This window comes from Pseudonaja textilis, chromosome 2, assembly GCF_049901715.1.
Source record: "Pseudonaja textilis isolate UNSWEBS1 chromosome 2, rPseTex1.2, whole genome shotgun sequence".
Taxonomy (NCBI): Eukaryota; Metazoa; Chordata; class Lepidosauria; order Squamata; family Elapidae; genus Pseudonaja; species Pseudonaja textilis.
The window spans coordinates 83,714,354-83,741,221 of NC_141991.1; the positions used below are offsets into that span (position 1 = coordinate 83,714,354).

Below are 26,868 nucleotides of genomic sequence, written 5' to 3' on the forward strand. Positions count from 1 at the left end.
GCAGCCTTCTAAAACTCACTGTTTGAAATTGGATGTGTGGCTTTATTAGCCATTAAGTAGTAATTGCCAAACCCACTCAAATAAAAACACATTTCAATCAAAAATATGTGATTCATAGTTCCTATTGAATGTTAGTCACCTTGAGTCTCTCAAATTTAGCAATCAGATAAGGCTGGCATCATCATCACCATCATTATCATGCATCTTATCCACATCATCTCTCCTTCTGCTGCCCTTGTACTTCCAGGAAAAAAAAAAACCATTTCTTTGTGGCATTGTCTGACTAAAGATGCTGATTCTGGTTTAGAAAAAAGCAACAATACTTCTCTGCACTTTTTGCATCAACAGATAGCCACCTGGCAGCCTTGTTTAAGGTGACATGAGCCCTCTTGGGGAAGGAGAACTCAGAGATTTACTTACAAGCCGGGCAGAGGAATTAGCAGAGCATCTGTCAGACAAAATTGCTTGAATTCATTCCAAATTGAACATCAGCTTTGATAAAGTTCCAGTGAGATGATGGAGACACAGATTTGCTCTGTTATAGGGTAATGGTTTGTTCCTGTTGGGCCTGAGAAAATGGACATTGTTCTAATGACTGTGAGTTCAGCCACCTGCTCCTTAGTTTCATGCCCCTCCTGGCCAGTTAAGGCTCCTCAGGGAGTGTTGTGTGGTTGGGTCCTAGTTGTGGTTAATTCTTTGAGAAAGGAGGCATGGACTCACCCCCTCTTCAAGAAGCAGGGCTGGATTCCATTTTACTGAACAACTTTCATCTGGTGGTCTCAGCTCCATTTTTTTTATTTTAATTTTAATCATTCTGTATTATATTTTTTAATCCTTTTATCATTGTGTGAGATGGGCAACAAATACATTTAATATACATTTAATAATACATTTACTGCTGTAATTTAACCCTATAAAAATCAACCTGGAATTAGACTCTAAAATACAAGACTTATACACTTCATGTGATAGCTCAGTAATAGAATTATTTTTCCCAGCTATCAAATATAGCTCCACTTTATTGAAATTCTTTAAGCAAATTAGATCTGTTTTATTCCACCATGCCTTCAGTCAAGTTGTTTGATCACAACTGCCTCCTTACAGTAAGTTTTGGGTTTGACTGAAGCTTTTATCATTGGGGGGTTTTTCGCCTCTTTGTTTTGATGTTCCAGGCTATGAGTTCAGGAAAGAGCTGGCTAATAAGCACTGATAAATAAATAGTCAGCCAGCCACTGGCAGAACTCATAGGCAAGATGGATGGTAAAGCGAGTGAAAAGAGCCTTTAAAACTCTGAGAGATCTGTTTATTTATTTTATTTTATTTTTATTTGTCCATTGCTTACAAGATAATAGATATAAGTAAAAACATAATTATGAATACATGGATACATATAAGAAAAATAAAAATAAAAGAAACAATAGGACAGGGACGGTAGGCACGCTAGTGAGCTTATGCACGCCCCCTACCGACTCTTAGGAAAGGGGTGAAGTCAATAGTAGACAGTCTAGAGTTAAAGTTTTTGGGGTTTGGGGAAAAAAACCACAGTCAGGTAGAGTATTCCAGACATTGACCACTCTGTTGCTGAAGTCGTATTTCCTGCAATCAAGTTTGGTGCGATTAACCTTGAGTTTGTATCTATTGTTTGCTCTTGTGTTGTTATGGTTGAAGCTGAAGTATTCATTGACTGGTAGGACATTGCAATGTATGATTTTATATACTATACTTAGATCGGACCAAAGGCGGCATAGTTGTAGGTTTTCTAGGTCTAGAATTTCAAGTCTGGTGGCATAAGGTATTCTGCAATGAGTAGTGGAGTGGAGAATTCTTGTGAAATACTTCTGGACTTTCTCAACTGTGTTAATATCAGATACGTAATGTGAGTTCCAGACTGATGGAATTGGTCTAGCAAATGTTTTGTATGCTGTAGTTATTAGTGTAATATTACCAGAGAAAAAGCTACATAAGATTAGGTTAACAACTCTTAATGCCTTTTTGGCTATGTAGTTACAGTGGGCTCTAGCACTTAGGTCATTTGAGATGAGTACTCCAAGATCCTTGACAGAGTTTGGTTCATCAACAAGGTCTTGACTATTCAGCCTGTATTTTATTTTCTGATATTTTTTGCCAATATGTAAGACAGAGCATTTGTTTGTTGAGATTTGAAGTTGCCATTTGTTTGACCATTCTGATACAAAGTCGAGGTCTTTTTGAAGGGTAGCAGTATTGTCTGTGGTGTTGAATAGCTTTACATCATCAGCGAAGAGAACACAGTTGCTCTTGATATGATCACAGAGGTCGTTTATGTAGAGTATGGAGAGAGTGGGTCCTAGAAGCCTGCCTTGGGGGACACCACTGTTGACAGGTACAGAATTTGATAGGACATTCCTAATTTTGACCATCTGTTGTCTGTTTGACAGGAATGCTTCTATCCAGTTATGCAGGTGTCCAGAGATACCATAAGATTTTAGTTTTAGGAGTACTTTGCCGTGTACCACTGAATCAAAGGCTTTACAGAAGTCTATGTAGATTGCATCTATTGTTTTGCCCTGGTTGAGTTGTGTAGTCCATATGTTTTTGCAGAGTAAGAGTTGCAGATTACATGATAGTTTTTCCTAAAACCAAATTGTTTATTAGAGAGTAGATTGTTTGTTTCTAAGTGGAGGATGATGGATTGGTTAATAATTGATTCCATGACTTTACAGGTGATGCAGAGATTGGTCTGTAATTTTCAACTAGGCTGGGGTCTCCCTTTTTGAACATGGAGATGACCGTGGCTTGTGACCATAGTTTTGGCAAAGATTTTTCAAAGATTATGCTTATAGGTTCAGCTATGGCAGTGGATAGCTTTTTCAAGAAGTAGGCACATATTCTGTCTGGTCCAATAGATAGAGATGGTTTTAGAAGGTGTAGTGCTTTTTCAACATTGTCTTCTGTAAAATTGATATGTATTAGATCATTGTAATTGTCTGTGGTTAGACTAGGAAATATTGGGCATGATCCATTGCTATTTACAAATACTGAGCCAAAGAATGTGTTAAAGAGGTTGGCTTTAATAGTGTCGTTGTTGCAGTCTTTACCATTAGGTCCTTTCATGGGTGGGATGGACCTTGAGTCTTTTAGTTTATTGTTTACAAAATTGTAGAAAGCGTGGGTGGAATTGGTGCATAGAAGGTTTTCTTCTTGTTTAATGTGATAATTGGTGCATTCAGTTTTTATCTGGTGGCATAAATTTTTGTATCGGCTTTTGAAGTTGGCAACGTGACCAGATTTGTTTTTCCACCAAAGTGATTTCTTTTTGGATTGAAGCTTCCTTATTGTTTTGGGTAATTTGTTTTTTCTGGTTTTGGGAGTTGTTATTGGTACATATAGTTTGATGACTCTTTTGACTTCAAGTAAAAATATGTTGTAATGGTCTTCAACAGTATTGCATCCAGTGAATAGAAATTGCCAATCAAGGGATGAGAGATCGTTGTTTATAAGATCATAGTTGCCTTTTTTGAAGTTATATTTGGGGATTCCGTCATTGTGATGATTTTTGTGTGGACGTATCATGTTGTGGTCACTGTTGGAAAAGGGTTCTTTAATTTCTATTCCATAAATTGAATTCAAACTATTGTAGAAGATGAGATCGAGGCAGTTGTTAAGTCTAGTGTTGTTGGTTACTAGTTGTTCTAGTCCCAGATTTGTTACTGCATTGTAGAAGGTTACATGTGTGGGTTCAGTTATACATTCATTAAGGGTCCAGTTAATATGAGATAGATTGAAATCATCAAGAAAGATAAAAGCATGTGGGCAGGATGCTGCCCATGTTAGTAGTGTATTTAGCTTGTTTGCATTTTCGATGTCATAATCAGGGGCTCTGTTACATAGTAAGAACTGAAATGTGATATTTAAGGACAGTTCACAGATGATGGTCTCAGGAATAGCAAGCTCCTGGGTTACTTGGATGTTTTTTAGATGTAGGGACTTTTTATAGAAGACAGCAACATCACCTCTACGGATTTCACAATCTGATCAGTAAACATGATAGTCTCTTACTGTGGTAATGGAGTCAGGGAGAGATGTGTTGAGCCATGTTTCACAGACAAATATAATGTCAAATTTAGCCGTATTTAGTAAGAGGAGAAATTCAGGTATTTTATTTACAAGGATTCTTGCATTGAGTAGCTTGCAATTCAGGCCAGTTGTGGTTGGAATAGAGGTAATTAGGGGTGTGCATGCCTAGTTTTGAGTGATGTTGGATTGGATGGGGTGGGGTTGGATGCAGAGTTGTGGGTTGTGTGACTTTCTTTTGATGCAATCAGCTCAGTAGTCAATGTATAGCTCCTTTTCTCCATTGTCTAGACAGTTTTTGAGTTCTGCGCGGAGTTCACAGGAGCGGATTCTTTGCAGTATGGATAAGTCTGGTCTTGAGCGAAGTTTTTTGTGGTTGGGATTGGTTTTTGCAATGGTGTTTATTGTATGAATGAATATGCGTTTACAGACTTTCTTTATCCAATTCTCTTTTTCAACTTGCTAGGTCAATGTCTCCATTTTGTTTTCTTTTGTCCACTGATGTGAATCAGCATATCTTTGTCTCTATCTACATATATCTATATGTAGGTATACATTTAATCATTTCAGTGCTAATTTGTACTTCAAGTGGGATCTTGTTCTTATATATGATTAATTTGTCCTAGTTTTCTACTTATAGAAGGAAATAGAAGGCAATTAACTATAGAACATCTGGGTGTAGGATATGGAGTTTTTTTTAGCAACCACAATTCCCTCAGGCAACATGTGAAAAGAATAAGCTGTCCTGAGCATGTTATTCATATTTTGTGTATCTTCTATCTTTTTTTTAAATAAAAGTTTTATTTAAGTTTTCACAAAACATGCCAATACAAATAAAATATCTTTTTTTGAGAACAGCGTGGCCCCGGGTTATCACTTCTACATACAGACATAAACTCAATACAAATTTATCTTATACATTCTAATCCATATCTTATAACTATTTTCACAATTTTTTCAATAGTTTTTCCCTTTCTTTACTTCCTATAGTCTTATTTTAAATTATCTCATTCCTTTCTTAATTCAATTACATATCTTTTTCTAATTTTTAAAATCATTCTAGTCAATGTTTTTATACTTTCGTCTGTCCTGTTTACAATTTCATATTATCTTTTCTCATAAAACAAATTTTCCCCTGTAATTACTAGCCTGGAGTGTAACACCTTTGTATCTTTTTTCAAATCTTATTTAAAAATTTAAGTTACATCTTTACATTTATAACATTCATTTTCTAACCTCTATTTTATAGCACATACATATTTTCAATCGAATTCTGCTTGGTACATTCCCTTAAAATACACACTAAATTCTTAAAAGAAAAAAGCATATATGTATATATATCTGTATATATATTTATAACAATAGTAAATGGGATAATTATTCTATTCAAGTACAGCTCTGCCGTTAATATTAATAACAGTCTTTTACATTTCTATTTCTTTTAACAAACATTACCTAGTAATATCAGTTGCCTTCACTTTAATCATCTATATTTCATATTTTATTTATTACTGTCTTTAAATAAAAAACCAAACAATAGTTATTAACAGTAGTCAGTAAAGTTATTATTCTTATTCAAGTTCATCTTATCAACTGATAAAAATCTTCCATGTTTCTTTTCATTTTTTTAAACGTTCTTTTTAAATCATTGAGAGCCTTATTCTCTTTACAAACAAATATTCCACTACACATCAATAGAAATTTTTTCTATCACTTTAATCATCTAACATATTATATAACAATGCTATCCCATGCACCTTTGCAGAATCCTCTTCTTAAATTAAATTTTAACCATTGTCTCTATGTTTTTTAAATAGGTTTATACCTTTAATTCTTGTACGTTTTTCCTGTACCTCTACATCTTGTTTCTGTCTTTTGTAGCTTTTTTTCCTTTCCCTCTTCCCTCTCTTCTCCCTCCCCTTTTTATTCCCTTTTCTATCTGATTCTCCCTTCTGTGATCCTCCCTTCTGTTTCTTCCTGATATTATGATTACTTTTCAAATTACTCTTTTTTTGGTTGTTGCTTCAGTACTTACGTTTTTAACTCCCTTTCCCTCCTTTCCCTTTTGTACCTCTCTTAAAATTGCTTGGTCATTAAAGATGGCTTCTTCTTTATCCCACCCTTCTTGTTCTGCCAGCGTTTCTTGTTTGTCATAGTTCAAGATCTCCATTTCTAAAAATTGAAATACCAAGCCAAAAGATCCTCTTCCATCTTGTGATTCTTCTTTTTGTTCTTTAAGTCCCATTTTTAACTCTTCAAGGAATGATGCCATTTTTAAAAAATGTTAAGCAACCCCCAATTGATTTTATTTTATTTCATTAGGATCCTCCATCCAAAGTTCCAGGAATCATCCAACAATCCAAAGCTGTTTCTTGCTTCTTTTCTCACTTTCTCTTTCCAGGGGCTTTGTTCTCTCGTAACAAAGTTTCAGCTACAATGTATTTTTTGCAAGCCTTGTTAAAATTTCACTATCAATTTTTTTTAAGTTCCAGGTGGTCTCCTCCATTTTCCAGATTCCACCCTCTTTTTTCCTTTTTCCCTCCGCTGCTTTCTTTCGTTTTTTTAAAGAAAGTTTTTAAATTATCCAAGAATCTTTATCCCTTTGACATTTTATTTTCAGCTAGAAATAGCCTATTAATGTCAAAGTGGATTAGTATCAATTTCTTATTCGAATCTCTTCTTAATGTTCCAAGTCAGTTAAAACTGTCGATGTTAGAGGGGAAAAAAGCCAATTCTGTTTCCTTTCCCTTTCTCTTTTGCAGCTTACAATCTTTTTTAGGAATAGTATTAGTCTTTAAAATTCAGGTTCCAGGTACCTTAAATAGATGTTCTCCATTCAACCTGGTCAGTCAAACTTTCTCTTTTAAACTTCCTCCTGCACAATCTTGTCCAGTCAGGTTCTTCTTTGAGGTGGCCATTTCTGACTACCGCTGCAACCGCCTTTGGGAAAGGGAGTAATGGCCAGCCAAGGAGGAGAGATACAGCTCTCCTCAACCTCACTGACAGCTCCCCCTTCTTCACCACCTCTACAGGGTGGCCTCAGCCCCTAGTCCGAGCAGCTCGGGGCACTCCAGCGGTGAGCACGGATCAAAACCGCAGACAATTGTGATTTCAGTCCATTGCCAAAGAAGCCCAAACCGGAAGCATGTATCTTCTATCTTTTTTATAAACAAAAAAAAATCAATGCCTTAAAAATTTAATCCAATCATTTTGAACATTCAAAGGGTTAAATTAGGCATTAAAAGTGGCTATGATACATCTCCAATTCTTCCACTGGTAAGGTACAAAATCTGATTTTAAGCTTAAATCTGTCCTAACAAAACTGCAGGAAATTTTAGAGAGACTTTTCAATCCCACATCTGGAGGATTATTACCTACAAAAATTAAAAGAGTATGTGGAGCAAGGATTGCCATGAAAATTATATTTTTCACTCTTTAACATGGCTTATCTCAGCACACACATTTAAAGGCAGATCTGTGGGACTTGGTGCCTAGTTAACATAAGCGTCTGGATCTGGTGTTACATTTTCCAGTCTGTTCCAGTCCTTTCACAAATCTGAACTTCAGCTCTTCAGGCCTACTTAGAAATTCACTAAATCCTGAAGGAATACTAGATTTCTGTGCTTGCTAACAAAGAATAAAAAAAATCTGGAAAGCAAAGAAATTAACAATGTGTGTTAAGCAGAAATGGCAGGCTGGTTTCTCTCTGCAGATGCCTCAAAGCTAAATACTTCAGAAGTAACCTTAAAGATCATTATTCAACTTTGAATTTATCTGGAGATTGCGTTAATGTAAGATCAGTTCAAACCTCATAAAGCTCTTGCTTCTGCTAGTGAGAAATACAAGAATTTAAAGTATTCGAAATAATGTTTGATAGTATTCAAAATAATCGATTGTAGAAAGTAAATTGTTGTGATGTAATTCTATCTACAAATGCACAGTGAGCTCCAGTCCTGAATGTCTTCTCACCTATTCTGCTTCATCTTTCTCTATTCTTAAATGGAAGAGGAGGAACCCTCAACATTTTATATATCACAGATTTTACTCTCAACTTCAACATCTGTATGACATATCTGGGTGAATACTGAGGGGGGTTCATATAAATAAACATTTCAGATGAATGGAGGATCCAACTGAATTTAAATATTCCATAATTTTGGTGGTTCACAGAGAACTGTCCCCCTCAAAGCACCCCACCCCAAGCAATTAGTCCAGGCTGTGCAGGAACACAAGGCTGCGCCACCCACATGGCTCGCGCACCTGCTGGCCCCCATCTTCACTCAAGCTCAAACCTTACCTTGAGTCGAGTCACACAAGCTGAAAAATCCGCCCCAGGGTAGCTTGCTGACATTGGTGGGAAAGTCGGTCTCATATTCCAGAGCATCAGTAGTCACAGGATTGGCCCTTTGGTCAACCCGGAGCTGCTCCTCCACCCAAGTGCACTGGCCTGCCATGGACTGAAAGAACTGCTCCGGGATGACCAAAGGGCCAGCACTGTGACTACTGCTGGCCTGGAATATGGGACCGACTTTCCCACCAATGTCAGCAAGCCACCGTCAGTCAAAACTCATATTAGTGGTCCACAGGATTTAAAATTATGAGTTTGGTGGTCCCTGAGGTCCAAAAGGTTGGCCACCCCCGACCTAGATTTCTTCTCAAATTCCTGAAGATTTCAACCATTTATTAGAGACTACTTAGGAGAGCTATTTCAGATTCACTCCACTTCGACTTTTGTTTTTAAAAGGGTCAATTCTTTTTCTTCTTCCAGCAAAAGGAAGAACCTATTGTGTATGTGTCATAAAGCATCTCCCTCATGAGGATGTGGATTGGACATTTCTACTTTGCAGTCTTCACTGTCTCAATGAACACTGAGGGTTTCACATTGTTCTCTGCGCTTGTTCAGCAGTTACAACAGGTCCACGATAGCTGTATTGCATTAAATGTAAGGAAGCTGCTCAGAATCTTATGAAGTTGGTAGACTAGTTTTTAGGAAATAAATACTTGAAAGGAATAATTGCTACCCCTAAACAATGCCTGGATGAGGAAGAACAAGTTAAAATTAATTCTAGACAACATGGAGTTGTTGTCTGAAAACAGGAAATTCAGCTCAGGTAAATGGTTCCTCTTAGTTGGTGTACATTCAGACTATCTCCTGAAGCAGCAGATTCATGAACTGGAAATCCTCCTTGATCCTCCATTGTCATTCGATTTGCATATGACAGCTGTGTCTATTATGCTGTGGGAAGCCACCACCCCTTTCTAGAAGAGTGAAATATTTTGAAGAATATTTTTAAAAGGCAGAATATTATGTTTCCCTAAATGAGAAATGGAAAAACATGCTCTTGAAAAACAGAAAGCAGACTCAGTCTCCCTGCCCCCAAGCAGAAACTGAGGAAGCAGCTTTTAGAAGTGCAGATTTGGTAACCCATTCAAGACAGGATATTTTGAAACAAAGGCAGAATGGTAGGATTAGAAGCAGCCCTGCACCCAAGATCCAACAAAGGACGAAAATAATTAGACATAATAGGAATTGCCCAACTGCCTTTTAGAACACAAGCCCCTTCATTGCAGTCCAAACTTCACCTGGGAGCTCATATAAACAATAAACCAGAGGCTGACCAGATTAGCTCAGACAAGCATCTAGGATTGCATTTCCTCTTTTGCCTATAGAGCCAGCTATGACCCCTATATAACCCCTACATGACCCCATAGGAATCTGACAACAGCCTATGGAATATTAAAGGACATGTTCTTGCACAGGAATGGGAAGCCAAATACAAAGCCCAAAGAAGGTACAAAACCCCCTCACTCTCACCTCTATTTTGTCCATTTTGTCAGCTGCCCAGAACCCATGTGGTTCTGCTTCTTCAATAAATGGACCCTCTTTCCAATCAGCCTCCAGCCTCCATTTTGTCTCCAGTGCCTTTCTCCCAGCTTGGAACTGAACCAGATGGATATTTCTTCCAACAATGCCATTTGTGACTCTTCCTGGGAGAGTGAGATTTGTGAGGGTGATCAATCCCTTGGTTATATTCTCTCTTCAGTATTGCAGTGGAACTATATAGAATTACTCATGAAAAACATCCAGAAGTTGCAAAACACAACGGCTAGTCTTTTAATTAGTGCAAAGTACAATGATCTTTCCAATGAAAGGTTTGCACACATTGTCAGCTGCTTACAGGACACCATTTAAAGGGCTGGTAACATCAGCACTTAGCTGGCTTCCACTGATCTAAAATAAATAAAATAAAATAAAGCAAAGTTGGCATAGTTATTACCTGGCAGGGTAGAAAGTCAAGAAAATATTGCCCAAGGTGGTGATGGCTTCTCTCCTATACTATTAAAAAAATCCTGTAGATATGTGTCCATACCAATAGAGTTGACTGGGGGGGGTCAAGTTCGATTCTTTTTAACTCTAAAGTCTTAAATGGTCAGAGCCTGATTATTTGAGTGACTGTCTCTCCCATTATGAACAAGATTTGCACGTGAGACTGTTTTTTCCCCACTGCCAAATTTTTGGTATTTTATTCATTTTTTTAAAATCCCTCCTTTATTATAAGTAACTCAAGGCAGTAAACATACCGAATACTCTGTCCTCCTCCTCCTCCTATTTCTCCACAATGACCCTGTGGTGTTGGTTGACTTCAGGGGTGGGATTCAAATTTTTTAACAACCGGTTCGGTGGGCATGGCTTAGTTGGTGGGCATGGTTTGGTGGTCATGTGACTGGCTGGGCATGGCCAACTCAATATCACTCACATCGAGGCACACTTCTCCTCGCCTAGCCTCTCATGACTGTGGGGATGCTGCAACAGTTGTGTGAAAAAGGGTCATAAGTCACTTTTTTCAGTGCCATTGTAACTTTGACTTGTCACTCCACACAAGCAAAGTACCAGCAAAGGAGGAAAGAAAACTCTAGAGAAGTTCCTGAGACAGGAAGTCTAGTCCTGCCAAGAATGTAATAAGAGTTAATGGAGAGGCAGTTTCTGTAAGCAACACCAGAATGTTTCCTTCCAACCTTCCTTACAGGATTAGGCCAGTAATTTCTTCTAACAACCGGTTCTCTGAACTGCTTAGAATGTTAACAACCAGTTCTAGAGAATAGGTGCGAACTGTAGAATCCCACCCCTGGTTGAGCTGAGAGACTGAATGGTCCAAAGCAGCTTTTATGCCTAATGCAGGAGAGGCAGGCTATTGTGGGTATTGGCTATTAGGCATGTGATAAGCAAGGATGTGCTTAGAGTTGTCCACCCCTTTCTTTGACCTTTGGGGTTGCTTTCTTTTGAATGTTTATTGTTGGAGTTTATCTCCTTGTGTCTGTTAATGCTGCTTTGTCCGTGAGACATCTTTCCCAGTGACAAAAGCTCATGGGGAACACACTCCCCTTTAGACTTTCCCATTCAGCCTAGAAAGGCTGAGGACAAAGCTGGAATGCCCGGGTTAGAAAGTATGGAAGTAACCTTATATCCCTCCACTAATGCACTTTAATGATGACAAAAGGGAGGTTTTATATCCCTAATCAATCTCTTTCTTATCTGTAGACTGTATCAGTTTCAACAACTAAGAGGCTGCATAATAGTGCCACCTCCTGGAAATAAATAATAGATGTTGTAAAACATGTCCTACTTCCTAAGCGCTTAAAAGCAACATTCCTCCCTCCCTTCCTCACATAATCACACACACAAATAGCTGAATTATCCACAGAACACAAACCAAATGTCTTTTGACTATTTGGTTTCCTAGTGGAAAGCAGAAGAAAAGTAGTTTTTGGAATTACCTAAAAACGGTATTAATGCTATTTGCTGCACTAACATCAGTATAAAAATCTTCCTTTTATTTTTGGGTGTTAATATAAATCCCAAACTGTTAAATGACCAAAGCAAGATAGCTATATCAGCTGCTGGATAAAATCCTGCTTGTCCTGCTTGTCCTTTTTGCTGTTTGTAAAGCCTTCATATTTTTTAATCTATTTTTTTCTTTATGGCAAGCAAAGTTTGATGCTAAAAAAGACGGTGCTCCTTAAACAGTTTTCTATCTGCTCCTATCTGTAAATGCTGAATTTAGATCATGTTCACAGCATGAACTAGAATTAGTGCAAATAACTGTGCTTGTTATATAGTAGAAATATCTATCATGGAATGATGCTCCACACCAGCCTTGCCCAACCTGATGCCTTCCAGAGAGCCATGCTGGTTAGGTGCTACAAAAGTCTCTTCCCAGCAGGTGTTCAGATAAACCATTTGCTGGAGGACTTCATTTCTCTAGTCACATAGCATCTGTTTTTCCTCCTAATAGGCTGGCTCGTGATATGCTTAAACCAAATACTGGTTTCATTAAAAGAGAGAGAGATACCAATGTTGACTTCAGGTTATGAAACACCACAATCAGCAGAATCATTCTGAAACATTATGGGAATTGAAGTTCAAATACTTGGACACCATCCGTTGACAAAGCTGCCTTAAAGGTCTGGGGATCTTGATTCTTAAATGATTCAAATGCACCAATTTGTCTTCGTACTTTCTGTCTCCAGGGTAGGCCCTGTTCATATTTAACCACCCTCTAAAATGCAATTGATAGTCATGAGCACATGGGTTCAGGGCCTCATTTGTATCTCTGTCGGTAGTGTATGAATTCTGCTATCTTATTCAGGCCATTTTACACACAGGGTTATTTACCTCACTAGTTCAACTTGCTATGTTTCTGTGCTAAGATGGTGCTACTTTTTGCTCTATTTTTATCATTTAAAAAATAAATAAATAAATTCTTTAGCTGTGTTAGTTGACCCACTGAAGAGTCAAAAAGAGGTTAAGCACACATGGGCATATGAATAATTCAGACCCAGTGAGAGGCAGCCGTTGGTGTTGTTCTAGAGGCACCATAGGGGTAGTGTCCATGATAAATATAGTGTAAGTTGGGTGTTCCTGCTAGCAACCAAGCACAGTGCCTGAGAGATTGAAATGCAGGTTTTTCTATGACCCTTTAATCGCTACATGGCAGCTCTTTACATGATCTGGCCCCAAGGAACTGGAAGCAAGAGTATCACAAGTAACACACATTGACAAGGAACATTAATGCCAGCGGAAGGAGAGTGACACATTTTTGACTAAGCCAAACCTCAAAGCATGAAAAGTAGATGGAAGCAGGAACAGCAAAGCAGCTGGACACTTTCTAATTAGCAATGGCATTTGAACTGAGATGTTACAGGCCAGATTTTATATAGTTCCTTTCAGAACCTGCTGGATTTGGGCCTGGTTGGAAAAGAGTAAATCCCTTCCTGGACCTCCAATAGTTGCAGGAAGGGCTATCAGCAACAGCCACCACCACCACCACCCCCGGAGGGTCTTCAGAGAAAGGAGAAAGCAAGAGGATCTATTTCTTTTCCCAGAAATCCCTAAGCAAACTTGCCATGAGAAGCAGTAGCAGGGCAATCAGGTAACTGCAGCCAGCCCACCGAACCAATCAACTTTTCTGCTATTAATGGCAATGGGGTGCCCATCCTACGTTTTTCTTCTCAGTTGGGAGTCTTTATGCATCCAACAGAGCAATCCAGGTTGTTTCAGGATATCCAAAGGTAGACACAAAACACCTTCCAATGGTGAACAATCCAAACTAACCTATAGATGATACTGCTTGCAGCAAGACTCTGTAGAAGCGAGACTGAAGAAGAACAAAAGAGAGAGGGACAGAAAAGCTCGCGATCACCGAACCGGTTGTTATATATATTGGTGGAATCCCACCCCTGCTTTTATCCCTTCATTTAAAAAGAGGAAGGGAGGGAGGCAGTGGTGGTATTCAGCAGGTTCTGAAATTTTGAGTAGTTCGGACAACTGGCAAATACCCCCTCTGACTGGCCCCGCCCCCATCTATTCTCTGCCTCTTGAGTCCCAGCTGATCGGCTGGGTCTTCTTTTGTTGCCCTGCACAGGAGAACGGAGCCAGAAAGCAGGTTAGTGGGATGGGGAGGGAATGGGGATTCTGCAGTATCCTTCCCCTGCCACGCCCACCAAGCCACACCACCCACCAAGCCACGTCCACAGAACCCGTAGTAAAAAAATTTGAATCCCACCACTGGAGGGAGGGAAGGAGGAACAGAGGGAGGAAGGGAGGAATTAATTCAGGGGAAAAAAGAATGAATATAAAAAAGACAGAAGAAAAGTATTAACTACCCCAATATAATTTGATTTTACAAATTAGAAGTATACATTTAAATTGAACTCACTCTATAGTTGCAACATTAGTTTCATTTTTTTCCCCTATCATTTACTCTTTTTTTCTGGAAATCAAATCTATATAGCCTAATTTTATTTTTTCTGTTTTTCACAAAAAGTCCAAATGGGTTTTCTAATTGGCATTGAAGTTAATGACTTTTCTCTAATCAAAGCTGTCAGTAGTCAACTCTGCAAACTCATCTTCACTGTTCACTCTTTCATTGTGGATGTCAAATCTTTCCACTGTTGTGCATTTTCTGTTTTGAAGTACGCTTCACACAGTTAAGTCAACTTAAAATGACAGACCAACTCATGTTATTCCTTGCCAATTTTACAGAAAAAGGATAAACAAACAAAAAGGTTAGAGATGAGGTAAGAGAAAGAAAAAATAAGCCTTAATTTACCCCAACACAATTTGCTCTACCTCTATGTATCTCTCTATCCTTGCAAACTATCTTGCTTGCATCATGTCCACAAACTGTTTTATATTTTGAGTTTTCTTCTTTAAACATCTCATCTTTTTTTCAGGTTTTCGTCATCCAATGACAACTTTGCTCTCCCTTGTGTATTTGTTTTGTGATTCAGTCTTCATTCTGACTATATGATCAAATCACCCCAAATATGCATACCCATTCATGACTTACCCAATTTTCACTTGCATATAACAGATCAGAAAGACTCATATATCACCATCTTTTGCTTCTTTCAATATTAATTTCTAATAACCTACCATAAATCTTTGTTACAAATTTATACAATTTGAGATGTCTCCATCCATCTTTAATAAAAATTCTATTAAGATTTACATATTCATTCACTTGCTCAGCTTGTGTGTGACTTGCAATCATTCACTCAATTTTGCAGTGGCTTTTTAAAATCTTTAAATACATCAGAAAGAGAAAACCAACTAAACACACTGGACTGTTTAATGACTGTGCGGTCTATGGTCTTCTCTGAGCTTGGTTGAGCTCAAGAGGTCAAGTTCAATCCCGAGCCACAAATATTCTCTCCTATTGTTCAATGACTTTAAATTATGATTAGAGCAGGATGAGAAACTCATTTTATTCATGGTGTAAAAACTGCAAGGAAAATAGCATTCGAACCATGTTTGGCACTGAAGCAAATAATGGTGACGAGAGGGGAACAATGAAGCTTAGCTGAAAACAAATTTCCCTAAGCCATTAGGTCCAGGTGACCCTCAGCCAAATGTTTTTAAAGAATAAACTGTTCATCTTCTAATAAAAATACACTACACATTCCAAAGATCAGCCTCCATGTTAAAGGAGTGACACATAGCCAATGTGCTTAGAATTATTAAGAGCAGGGCAAAATGACATTTTTAATGAGACATCAAGGACAGACTTAGACCTTACCTCATTAATGCTGCAATGAGTATCTGAAAGATTGTTTTTGTATGAACCTGTCCAGACATTAAAGGTCACAAAATCCCTCTTTGAAGCCATGTTTACAAATGCTTGTTAGGTCCATTAGAGAAAGATGTTTTCTGAATCGCCCCTAAGCTACAGAGTACAGTCCCAAGAGTTTTATAGCCCTTGCTCATTCGGTTTTCAGGACAACAGTCAAGAACATTCCTTTTCACTTAGCCTCAAAACTTAATTGATTTTGTTTAACTTATTTGTATTTTATTGTAGATCAATCTATTTTTTTGTACTCATTTTAAGTACCCTGCAAGTAGAAAGAGAGGATAAAAAACTGATGATGATGGTGGTGGTGGTGATAATTGCATCCTTTTATTTCTCAACTCGTAAATATGCCTTTCCAAGAGCCCTCCAGGCTTAAATCAAAATTTAAAAGTTTCTTGTATTATGTCCATGTAACGGGGCAGGGACATGATCATTGTCTTCTTTATCATTTCTCTTCAGCATGAGAACTTTCTTCTTTCTAAAGCCTACTACAACTGGCTAAATGTAGGAGCCTGACAGCAGTAACTCAGACTGAAGGCAATCAACAAGAGAACTAGATGAAAGACATCACTTGACTGGCACGGGATTTCATGATTCTGAAGACTTCTCAGACAAACACCAGTATTTTTTTTCCAATATCCCAGGCCATTTCACCATCCTGTGCCATGATGGCATAGTGATTAGAATGTGGTATTGCAGGCTAATTCAGCTCATTACCAGGAGTTCAATCCTGATGGATGGGTCTCAAGGTTGACTCATCTTTCCATCCTTCTGAGGTTGGTAAAATGTGGACCCAGATATGTTAACTCTGTAAACCACTTAGAGAGCATTGTAAAACACTATTAAGCGATATATAAATCTAAGTGCTATTGCTATATTAATGCATATCAATGGAAGGTAGCCCAAAACATAAGAGAGATCATCAAACCGGAAAAGGCTGGTATAAAGGGAAACAAAGGGCCTATTTCACTAGAGTCACCCTGACTCTGTAGAGCTCCAATTTTCTTCCTTCCCCTCATGGTATGTTGACTGCATGAAACACTTGATCCATGCACTGTCAAAATAGAAAAATCAAATGGAAGCAAAGCTCCAAGAAAGTTTTGAAATAGCATCCTGTTGCTTTTTCTGCTCTCAAGGATGTCACACACCAAATTGCTGGAATTGCCTTCTCTCAAAAGGATGGCCAACTCTAAATAAAGGCCAGGGTGACTTCACTTCTGACATATCAACATTTCCACTATATATAAATAGTCCAATATTGCTATTGTAAGTGCCAATATTGCACAGGCGTACCAAATTACATAAACATTATTTTTTAAAAATGCTGTACCTTGGCTTGAAGTAGGAAGGACATTCTCAAGAAAAGCCTCAGGCAAGGAAAATAGATTTATTGTATCCACATTTTAAAAATTGCAGAAGATTGATCTCCATGCAAATGTACGTTTTTTTCCCCCTTGAAGTTAAGTTTGCCTGAATTAAGCAAGGGTCTGAAAAGCATCCATGTTGATTAAAGATTCAACACTGATTAACCCAAGGCTTGCAAAATCTAATTAACTAAATAGACCAATGTATCTCCAATATCGGTTGTCTGTCCATTCTCAGTGAGTCTGACCCGCTTTTGAGCTAGGTCTATATGAAAGACAGCTTGATCTAAAATAGGAGACTTCTCAGCATCTTCCTTTCCAAGCACAGGAACACGTCGGGGTCCACGGAGAGGATCCTCAAATCGCATTAATTTTACTTTGGAAAGGTCTGAAAAAGAATTTAAAGACATAATTGTATGAGAGGTAACATTAGTATGCAAATCACAAGAAAGCTGATTCAAAAGATGTAACAAAAATGGATGACTTTTAACAGTATAAGCTGCTGTTGTTGCCTACCCAGCTTCCTGAAAGAGTGCCTTGATAGAGGCTTACATTTTGCTCTTCGGGCCCATTGCTTTGAAGGATGGGGAAACCCTTCAGTACTAAGGCTTAATTAAAAGACAAGGGAAGAGTGGAGTACACATGACATTTGATTAAAGATGTGACTCACTGAGCAGAATCACCTAGAGAACAATCCTCATTTTTCCACCCAGACAGAGATGTATGAAGGCTTTGAGTTCCCTGAATGTTCCATTAGACTTGCAAATCATGTTTACATAAGGAGGCAGAATTTTACCCACAATTCCACCCCTCTTAAGATACACTGCAGCTCTGTCAAGCTAAACTTCCAGGAGCAATTACTAAATAGCACTGACTCCATGAGGGATTTGGGGAATTCCCAAAAGATATTTAATTGTTTTAGTGATGTTTGGTATGATTTTAATGATATTTCAGTAAGTTGTTGAATGAATTAACTGAATACGGTCTGTATGTTAACATTTTTGAAAGACAAAATTTTCTTTGTTTGCTGTTCTTTATGCAATGTATTAGAAATATGAACCGCTTTCTTAAATTGTGCTCCTTGTTTATCAGCTGTCATTTTTAAATGGGCTCTTCACAAAGAAGTCTCATCTGATAAAGACTAGCCCTTGAAAAGTGTCACCTCCACATCACTGCCAAGTCATTCTCCTAATATCTTTCTCTGTTTTTGTTAATGACTTTGATGACCACTTAATATATTTCCAGGTAACACTAAATTGGATGGTATTGCTAAAAGACAAAAATAGATTTCAAAATGGTCTTTAAAGATTTACAGGAATGAACTGAAAATTACAGAATGAAATGGAAGGTTCTTCACTTAAAAATCAAATACACATTAGCTTGGTAACAGTACTTGTGAAAAAGATCTTGCCTGCAAAATTGAGCACAAATCAGCAATATGATGCTGCTGGGACAAAAAAAAATCAATATTAGGCTGAATCAGTGTACTTTCCAAATTATAGGGATAATATTTCCACTTCTTTTGCATGGGTCTGATTCAATCATAGTACTGTATTTAAGTTCTGGGCACCACACATTAAAAAGGATTCAAAGTAATTGGAACAGATTCATAGAAAAGCAATGAGGATGATCAAAGGACAAGAAACTAAGTCCCATGAAGAAAGATTGAAGGAGTTTGGAATATTTAACCTTGGGTCTAGAGAGAAATGATAGCGGTTTTCAAAAAGCTGAATGGATGTCACACAAAAGAAAGTCAGGACTTGTTCTATATTGTTTGCAAAAAAAACTTCCTAACAATAAATGCAGTTTGATAATGGAAGCAATTACTCAGATAGGTGATGGATTGCCCTTCACTGGATATGTATAAGTAGAATGTAGACAAACACAAAGAGGATACATTAATTTAAATTCCTGACCTACATAGGAGATTGGATTCAAAGGCCTGAATAACCCTTTTTAATTCTCAATGGAATCACTTTACCTCCTAGTGGAAAGAAGTTGAAAACTGTACATAAGCACCTCTAATCTACATACTGAGAAAATCTAATCTAAAGAACTACACATTCCCTTTCTACTCCTTAGTCTTTGTCCCATTTGAATCTGTCTCTTGTTCTTGATGGTCACATATATATTTCCTTTTCCCTGGCAATGCCTTTATTGACTGTTACCAGGCTAATTTTCTATTTCAGCATATACATTTCACAAGATATTTTCATGCCGAGGCTGAACATTAGGTTAATCTAATTAATTGGACAATTAATTAATTGGACAATTTATTATTACCAAGAGTTAATATTTTATTAATTAGATAAATTAGATAAATCTTTATCTCCATTAGATAAAAAGTTGTGAATTGAGCATTGGCTTAAATGCCTCTTTCCAACATTGTGATGTTAATTGAGTTCCTCCAAAAAAAAAGTGTGAAACATGTTCACATCCTATTATAATTGACTTTAAAAATCATCGTTGTATGATATTGGTTTTTCTGGTATATTACAACCAGGAAAAAAAATCTATATCTACATCTGCAGGGTCGACAACAACAAAAAATAAGCAAAGCCCTCCACCAAAGCCCTCCCTTCTCTTCACTGTTATAATTTTAGATCATAATCCATCCCAAATGGCTTTACTTTAAGGGATTCTTAATGGCAAGTATCTATTTTTGTGGAATACCACTAAATAGTTCAATATATTCCTCGTGAAATAAGTAGCAAGATGTCACCTTAAAATTATCCCATTTAAAAATAGTAATGTGCTAGAGGCAAAGAACCTCAGACTGTTTTAGGAAAATCTAACAGCAACTATCACAAAATGTAAGGACCTACTTCTCTGGAAGCTAAGACTCTCATGTACAAAAATCTCTCCCTGTCACATCTAAGGCTCTTCTCTCCCCCTTTTTTAGTATTTCATTTCTTCATTTCTAGTAAATATGTTACAGAGGGGAAGCTGAGATGAAAACCAAGTAATGGTTTTATCAGCAATATCATTTTATGTGCTATTGTGAAGGGGAAAGGGAGGAGCAATTATAGGCTGTTTGATACAATTCTTTCCATAAAACTAGAAAGTGTTTCAATAAAAGCAGCTAATTTACTTGTTTTGTCATAAGGTACAATAGCCCTTTTTCCTTTTGAAGAAAGAAGCCTTTTCAAAAGCTACAAGCCGGTTCTCAAGGAATTGATAAACAGAACTTTCCTAATGAGCCAGCTATCTTAGTCTTCCTAAGTTCACAGTTCCCTTTTATCAGACAATCTTTTTAAGTGCCTGCCTAACCGTGACATCTTCTGAAACAACCATTCAGAAGAATTACTGATTTAGTCTCAATGGCTTTTCATTCACTTCAAAACAGTCAAGTTGTGGATCTCTCATAATTGCCTGCCTAAGTTTGAAATGTGTTTTTTTTTTGTTTTCATCTGGCAAGACAAGTTATGTATTTTCCCCCTCTCAACTCTCAACAGATTCACATCGAAATACGAAAATTGCCCCCTTCCCTAAGATCAAAACACACAAGCAGCTGAAGTGATGAGAAAATAAATTAACTTTCTGATATGGAAAGTTTGGGCCTATTTGGATATAACTGCTGGGATCAGCAAAGACACAGAGCAAACAGGACAATATCTCCTTCTTAAAAGGAGCTTGGTCAACTCTCTTCAGCACAGCAACTGTGGTTTGGGCTCAAAGTCTTGGTGAGTTTAACTAAAAGATTACAATTCTTGCAAAGAAAGGCCTTTACTGATCAATGGTAAGAATCAAAACATTCAATTTATGGTGGAGAGTATGGAATTAACTTTAAAAATATAAAGTTTAACAATCTGCATTCTTAGAAAAGAATGTTTGCAGGAGTAGATTATAAAAGAGTACAGGCAGTGTCATGAACTTTCCTTTTCCCCTCCTGGGACTAGAAATTTGGAAGAGGAAGCATTAGTCACTCAATGATCAATGTCAATCATATAGCTGATCTATCATATGATACGATAAATCATATGATAGATCGTAGCTATCATAGCTTCCCACAAAAAATTATCTGATTGTTTATTTGCTACATTTCTATTTTTCCTTTTGGTTAAGCTGTCCAAAGAGTCAAACACTTCCCTCTCCCTTCCCTATCTTTCACCAAAACAATAAGGCTGTGAGGTAGGATGAACTCATTGACTTGCCCCAAAACACTCTGTGAGCTTCTGTAGCTAAGGGTGGACTAGAACTTGGATCTGTACATGCTAGGCTGGCATCATAACCACTACACTATATTGCCTCACCACATAAATTCATTGTCAGTCAGAACCGTCCATCTGCCACTGCACCTCTTTCGCCACAGAGGTTTCCTAAACCAAAGCAACTTTATAAAAACCCTGCTTAATTTTTTTACTGGGATTAAGCAGCATTTGATAATCATGCTGATGTTAACGTGCATTTTAATTTCAGTCTAAATTTAGACACGTGTATCCAAATTTAAGCTTTAGAATTAGTAAAATAATATAATGGTAATGAAACAATTTCTATATTCAGAAGTTCAAGAAAATTCTTGTTCCAACACTGATTTGGAAGTATTTTCTATTAGAAATTTAGTATAATCTAAAATTACAAATGTTATTTCATCTTCACTAATAAAATATATATTAAATTTGACATATTTGGCTTCTTCTAACTTAATTTCCTCTTGGCAAGCTAGAGATATTTTTTCACCACAGCACTGACCATCATTTCTGGCTATTGAGTAAGAAAGCCCATTTGCTTCAGTTCCTTAACACCGCAAGACATTATGGCCTACTACTTTGAGATAAATAGAATACTTATCCAGAAAGATAAGACTCAAATGTTCATTCATTACAAAAGTGTGAAATGAGTAGGAAAGGGTGACTCAAGACACATACAACTAAACTAATGCATCACTCACACTGAAATTATAAATCTGGTAAAAGCTAGTAATTATCATCAGTAGTACCAATTGCACATTTGGAGTTTTGAAACCAGCTCCTCCAAGTTTCAGAACCTCAACACGAACTCCTTCAAATCTAGACCATAACGAATGGAGCTTCAGTTCTGGTCTTAGACAAGAGATCTACATAACAGTGCTGTAGGCTTGTGGAGACCAGAGTAGTATTCTATTTCTTCTAAAAAATTCTAAAATCTGTCTGAAATAAAAACATGAACCTGAGTCCACATCTTACCTTTGATTCCTCTGTTCATCTTCATTAATCGTCTTATTATTGCATCTCGGCCATCTCCTTGCCTGACTTCAATCTTTGTAGAAAAGTGTCCATTTGCTGGTTGAGGGTTTATTAGACAGACAGACACACCAGGCTGTAAAGACATTTTAAAAAATCTCTGTTTTGCATGGATTTTTCAAAGTCTACTGGGGACACAGAATACACAGGCTTATACCTAGCATTTCATCTTATCAATAAGACTGGCTTCCAATTGTGCTACACAAACATTACCACACAAGAATACTTTCTTCTATGTTGTTGTAAATTATCTGCATTTATTTCCATGTTCTGCACTATACTAAGGTATGCTATTGTGGTGGTGATACTCTTACAGAACTGATGGATAAACAGTTGTAAAAAAGCCATTGGAACTTTTGGTTAAGACAACAAGATTATTGAACAAAGATGGAAAGAACTGGCAATACATATAATAGAGAAATGGTTGGTAGAGGAAATAGAACTTGCTGAGATGGTCAAAATGACCTGTTTGATTAGAGAAAAACCAATAGTATCTACATTTAACTGTTGACTGGAAACCCCTTATGGACTGCTTGAATAAAACAGAGAAAAAAATGAACTTATGTTGTATGGTTTTGACAATTAGATACATTATAGAAAGGTTATAATATAACTTTAGAATAGGCATGTCTAACCCAGGGCCCGCAGCCACACAAGATCATACACTTTTAATGTTATTATGCCATTTTACATTATAAAACTGTACTATATATTTTTATATGCAGCTGAAAACAATTCCTCTTCACTCAATGTGGCCCAAGTGAGCCTAAGTGTTGGACGCCCATGCTTTAGAGAAAGCAATAAATTTACAATTGTATGTATAATTGCTGTAAAGAAAAGGGAAAGCATTCTTTTATATCTTTTTTCTTTCTTTTCTATTTTTCTTCTGCTGTTTTTTTTTTTGTCCTCTAGCTTTCTCCTTTTTCATTTTTCTTTTTCCTTTTTACTCTATTTTAGTTTGTATTAATTTTTGATTTAATTTTAATTGAAATTAGAACTTTTAATAAAATTATACCTAAAAAGACAACGAAATGGGCAAATAGTGCAGACAAAGCGACCGACAGGTAACCCAGAGAGGAACAGGATAGTTAGAAGTGATGGACTGGGTCCCAAGAAGGGAAGGCATTCAGAGAGAAGACTGGGGTAGAAGAAAAGGGTTAGTTGCCCTTCCCCCCATTCAGCATATGACCTTCATACCAGAAGCCAAAGCAACAAAGAGCAGCACTGGATAAAGGACAAAGGGGGGTTAGCACCCTAATGTGGATGCAACCTATTGTGGATGCTAACACCAGAATCAGTGAGTCATGATCATGTCCATGACAAGACACATAGCTGTGATAAATTATGAGGAGAGGAAAGCAAGATGAGAGTCAAATCAAGGGAGACTGGTGGAGGGGATCTTAATAGGGATAATATAACAGATAGATGGATAAAAAATAAGTAATGCTAACAGAGAAAATGGGATACAGATAGCAGAATGAATTAGTAGGCAAAGGAAGTAGTTAAAGCTGGTACACAAAAGAGATCATTAACCATTGATTTAAGTTGCTGCCAAACAAAAAAAGAATCTAAGATCAACTATAAAAATACAAAACAAAAGAAAGAGGAAACTGTAGTGATTAAGACTTGGAGTCAACTAGGGCATTTGGGCAAAGAATGAAACCAGAATATCAGGGAGAAAACTCAAAGTTATAATAGAACAGAATGAAAACATAATAGGAAAATCACAAAACTGTGAGAATAGTACACTGATGTCACAGAAATAAGCTCTAGGAGATACAATAAATACGTTTTTGTATATAATAGTACATAAACATAACTTGTAAAGTAAACAAAAAAGCTTATTCATTTCTCTAACAAGACTTTCTTTCCCACACTGCAAACTGTGGTTCAACATCATTTTTTTTAATGAGAGCTGTCAAATTTCCTGCCAGGGCTTCTATCATTCTCAAGGTTTTGACATGCATCAGATTGCAGTTCCAGGTTCCTAAACTGCTCTCTACTCAACAGTTCAATTTGCCCATTTGATTGAAGCACAAAGTTTTCTTATTAAGAGAAACTGCCACCAAATCCAATTCAAAAATAAAGCACATGTAAGAAATTCAGCAGCCTTGACCAAAACTGTCACCAAAAGATAATTAATACAGCCAATTGCTCAGCCTTTCTACCTGCACAACAGTAATACGCCATGTCTTGAAACATGAGCTAGAGTTTGTGGTGTTCAGTAATATTCCAGTACTTTCATTCAATATACTTTACAAATTATGAGGTGAAGCATTTAATCATATATACTAATTGATCTAAAACCTAGCCAGTAATTCCGTATTCTGGAACAAAGCAAAACTAAATATTGTGCTAGAAGCCGGATATGCAATGAGTTACTGTTGAATAGGGATATAACACCACAGAAGGCATCTGAATCTCCTCATTATGCTTAGAGTTGTCACTTGTATTCTTTTTATTCTAGGAATGTTATTATCCAGACAACATTTTACAATTAAAATTAAACATTAATTAAAGTAATAATATTATAGCAAGAGAGGAGAAAAGCCCCAATGCACTATTACCATTAATAATTGAGCCAGTAAAAATACACAGATAAGCCATCTTCCAGTCTTTATACGCTATAGGGATGTTCTCCATAATCATTTTGCACATCATCTGTCAAGCCCTACACAAAGCAATCTCAGTAGAGAATGACACCATTGCAGCTTAGAGAAGAAAAACATTTAGTTCAAGAGAGATTCAGTTCTCAGAGACTACTAATAAATTCTATGGATGTAAATAGGAAACAGCAAGTTTCTATATTAACCAAAAACAGATACTTAAGTAAACCTCAGGAGCAGCTATAGCCTTACTACCACATGTTCTGTTCTGTAAGTTCAACTGATGACTTCCAGATTGTGATCCTACAATACCCACTAGGATTTTATTTTATTATTATTTATCACATTTCTATACCCTTTAGAGTCATGGGAGATAAAAGGGTAAAAAAGAGTCACAAAATCAAACTATATTAAAAAACATTAAAGACAATCAATTTACATAAAAGGGATAAAAATATTAAAACCAGAATAGCTGCAACACTTAGAAAGAATGCAGGCTAGCAGGCTCTACTCTATCATAGGAGTCCCAAACTGGTTGGCAGAAGCATTTATAAGAGCTTCCTGGAAGGCCAATTAATTTGAGGCCAGCTTCACCTCAGGAGGAATATTCCACAGAGCAGGAGACATAACAGAGAACGCCTTCCTCCTAGGTTCCACCTGATGAAACTCCCTAGCTGACAGTACCCACAAACATGCTTCTGGATCTTGAACTGAACCCGTAAACAAAATGACAGTGCAGCTTATACAACAGAGGTATAATGTCTGCAGTTTTTGGAGTGCACATAACTGCCCATGCCACTGCATTCATCACCAGCTGTAGCGTCCAGATACTCTTCAAGGGCAGCCTCATACAGGCACCATTCCAATAGTCCATTCAGGAAATGACTAGGATATGAGTGTCTGACAATAGAGCCTCCCAATTCAAGAATGGGCACAACTGGAGCAAAACATAAAACTGTGCAAAAGCATTCCTGCCCACAACTGTCATCTGCTCTTTGAACAGGAGCCATGAATTCCAGAAGAACCCACAGAATGTGCACTGAGTCTGTCTGGAGCAACCCCATCCAGTAGCAAAGAGGATGAATCCCCAGATACAGAAAACTCTAAACCACAGCCACTCAGGCTTGCCAGGGGTTTAACCGGGTAGGAAATAGCAATGATGGAAGGAAAAGTTTGATAAAGACTAAGGTATGTGTAAAGCTCTCACAGAAAACAACAAACTATTGGGGATAACATTCGTGCAGGGATAAAAGAAGAAACAAAAAAAAAAACCAAACTTACTTCTACTCTAAATATGCAGAATGGCTTTCCAGGACAGCAATCTTCTTTAATTTTCTCATCTCCTTCTGAGGCAAATTTTAATTCTATATGTTCCAGCTTTAGAAGAAAATGGGGAAACGGTTTTTTTAAAAAATAGTTCAAATAGATTAATAAGAAAGTTTAATTGTATCAAACAAAGAGTTCCACTGTTTTTAAAAAAATCATTTTTTGTGATTAATGAGTTCTCATTTTAAACAATTCCACAGGCTTGATTCTTTTATCTATAAATTTAAACGTATCTCAAGTGCAGAGGTCTGAGCCAGTAAATATTTCACTTTGGGCAAATTTGGGCAGTTTCAAAGTTATAGGATGTTTTATCACTTTAGTGCCTATTGCACATGACAGATGCCAACATTCCATTATTTGTTCCCATACATCAAAGCCTTTACTTTCTTCAAAGTAACTGTTCAAGTCTCATTAAAAAGGCTAAGCTTTTTTCTCACAACAAATAATATAGCCAACAGACTTTAGCTACTGAGATAAATATACTAACTGTAATCATAGTCATTTGAATTGGAATTTTTCTAAATTCAAAATTGGGCAGCTAAAAAATTCAAATAAATAAATCCCCAATTAAATCAGTTAGAAGCAGCAATTCTTATTTATAGTAAGAATCATTAAATTTAGAGAAGGAATAAACACTGCCCCAAAAAGGCTGAGAATTTCCAATAAC

General features: G+C 37.1%; 1 protein-coding gene across 3 annotated transcripts in view; it reads right to left on the reverse strand.

Moving 5' to 3' along the window:
• Nucleotides 1-17,050: 17,050 nt before the first annotated feature.
• The window catches only part of LARS1 (leucyl-tRNA synthetase 1), a 48,116-nt gene continuing 38,298 nt past the window's right edge, over nt 17,051-26,868 (reverse strand). For all 3 annotated transcript variants that reach the window (XM_026696404.2, XM_087924489.1, XM_087924488.1), the window contains exons 30-32: nt 26,157-26,252; nt 22,213-22,345; nt 17,051-17,435 (exon numbers count right to left, since the gene is read on the reverse strand). In XM_026696404.2, the coding sequence (XP_026552189.1) occupies nt 17,230-17,435; nt 22,213-22,345; nt 26,157-26,252 (435 nt within the window). In that variant the 3' untranslated portion in view covers nt 17,051-17,229. The remainder of the gene's footprint in view (nt 17,436-22,212; nt 22,346-26,156; nt 26,253-26,868) is intronic.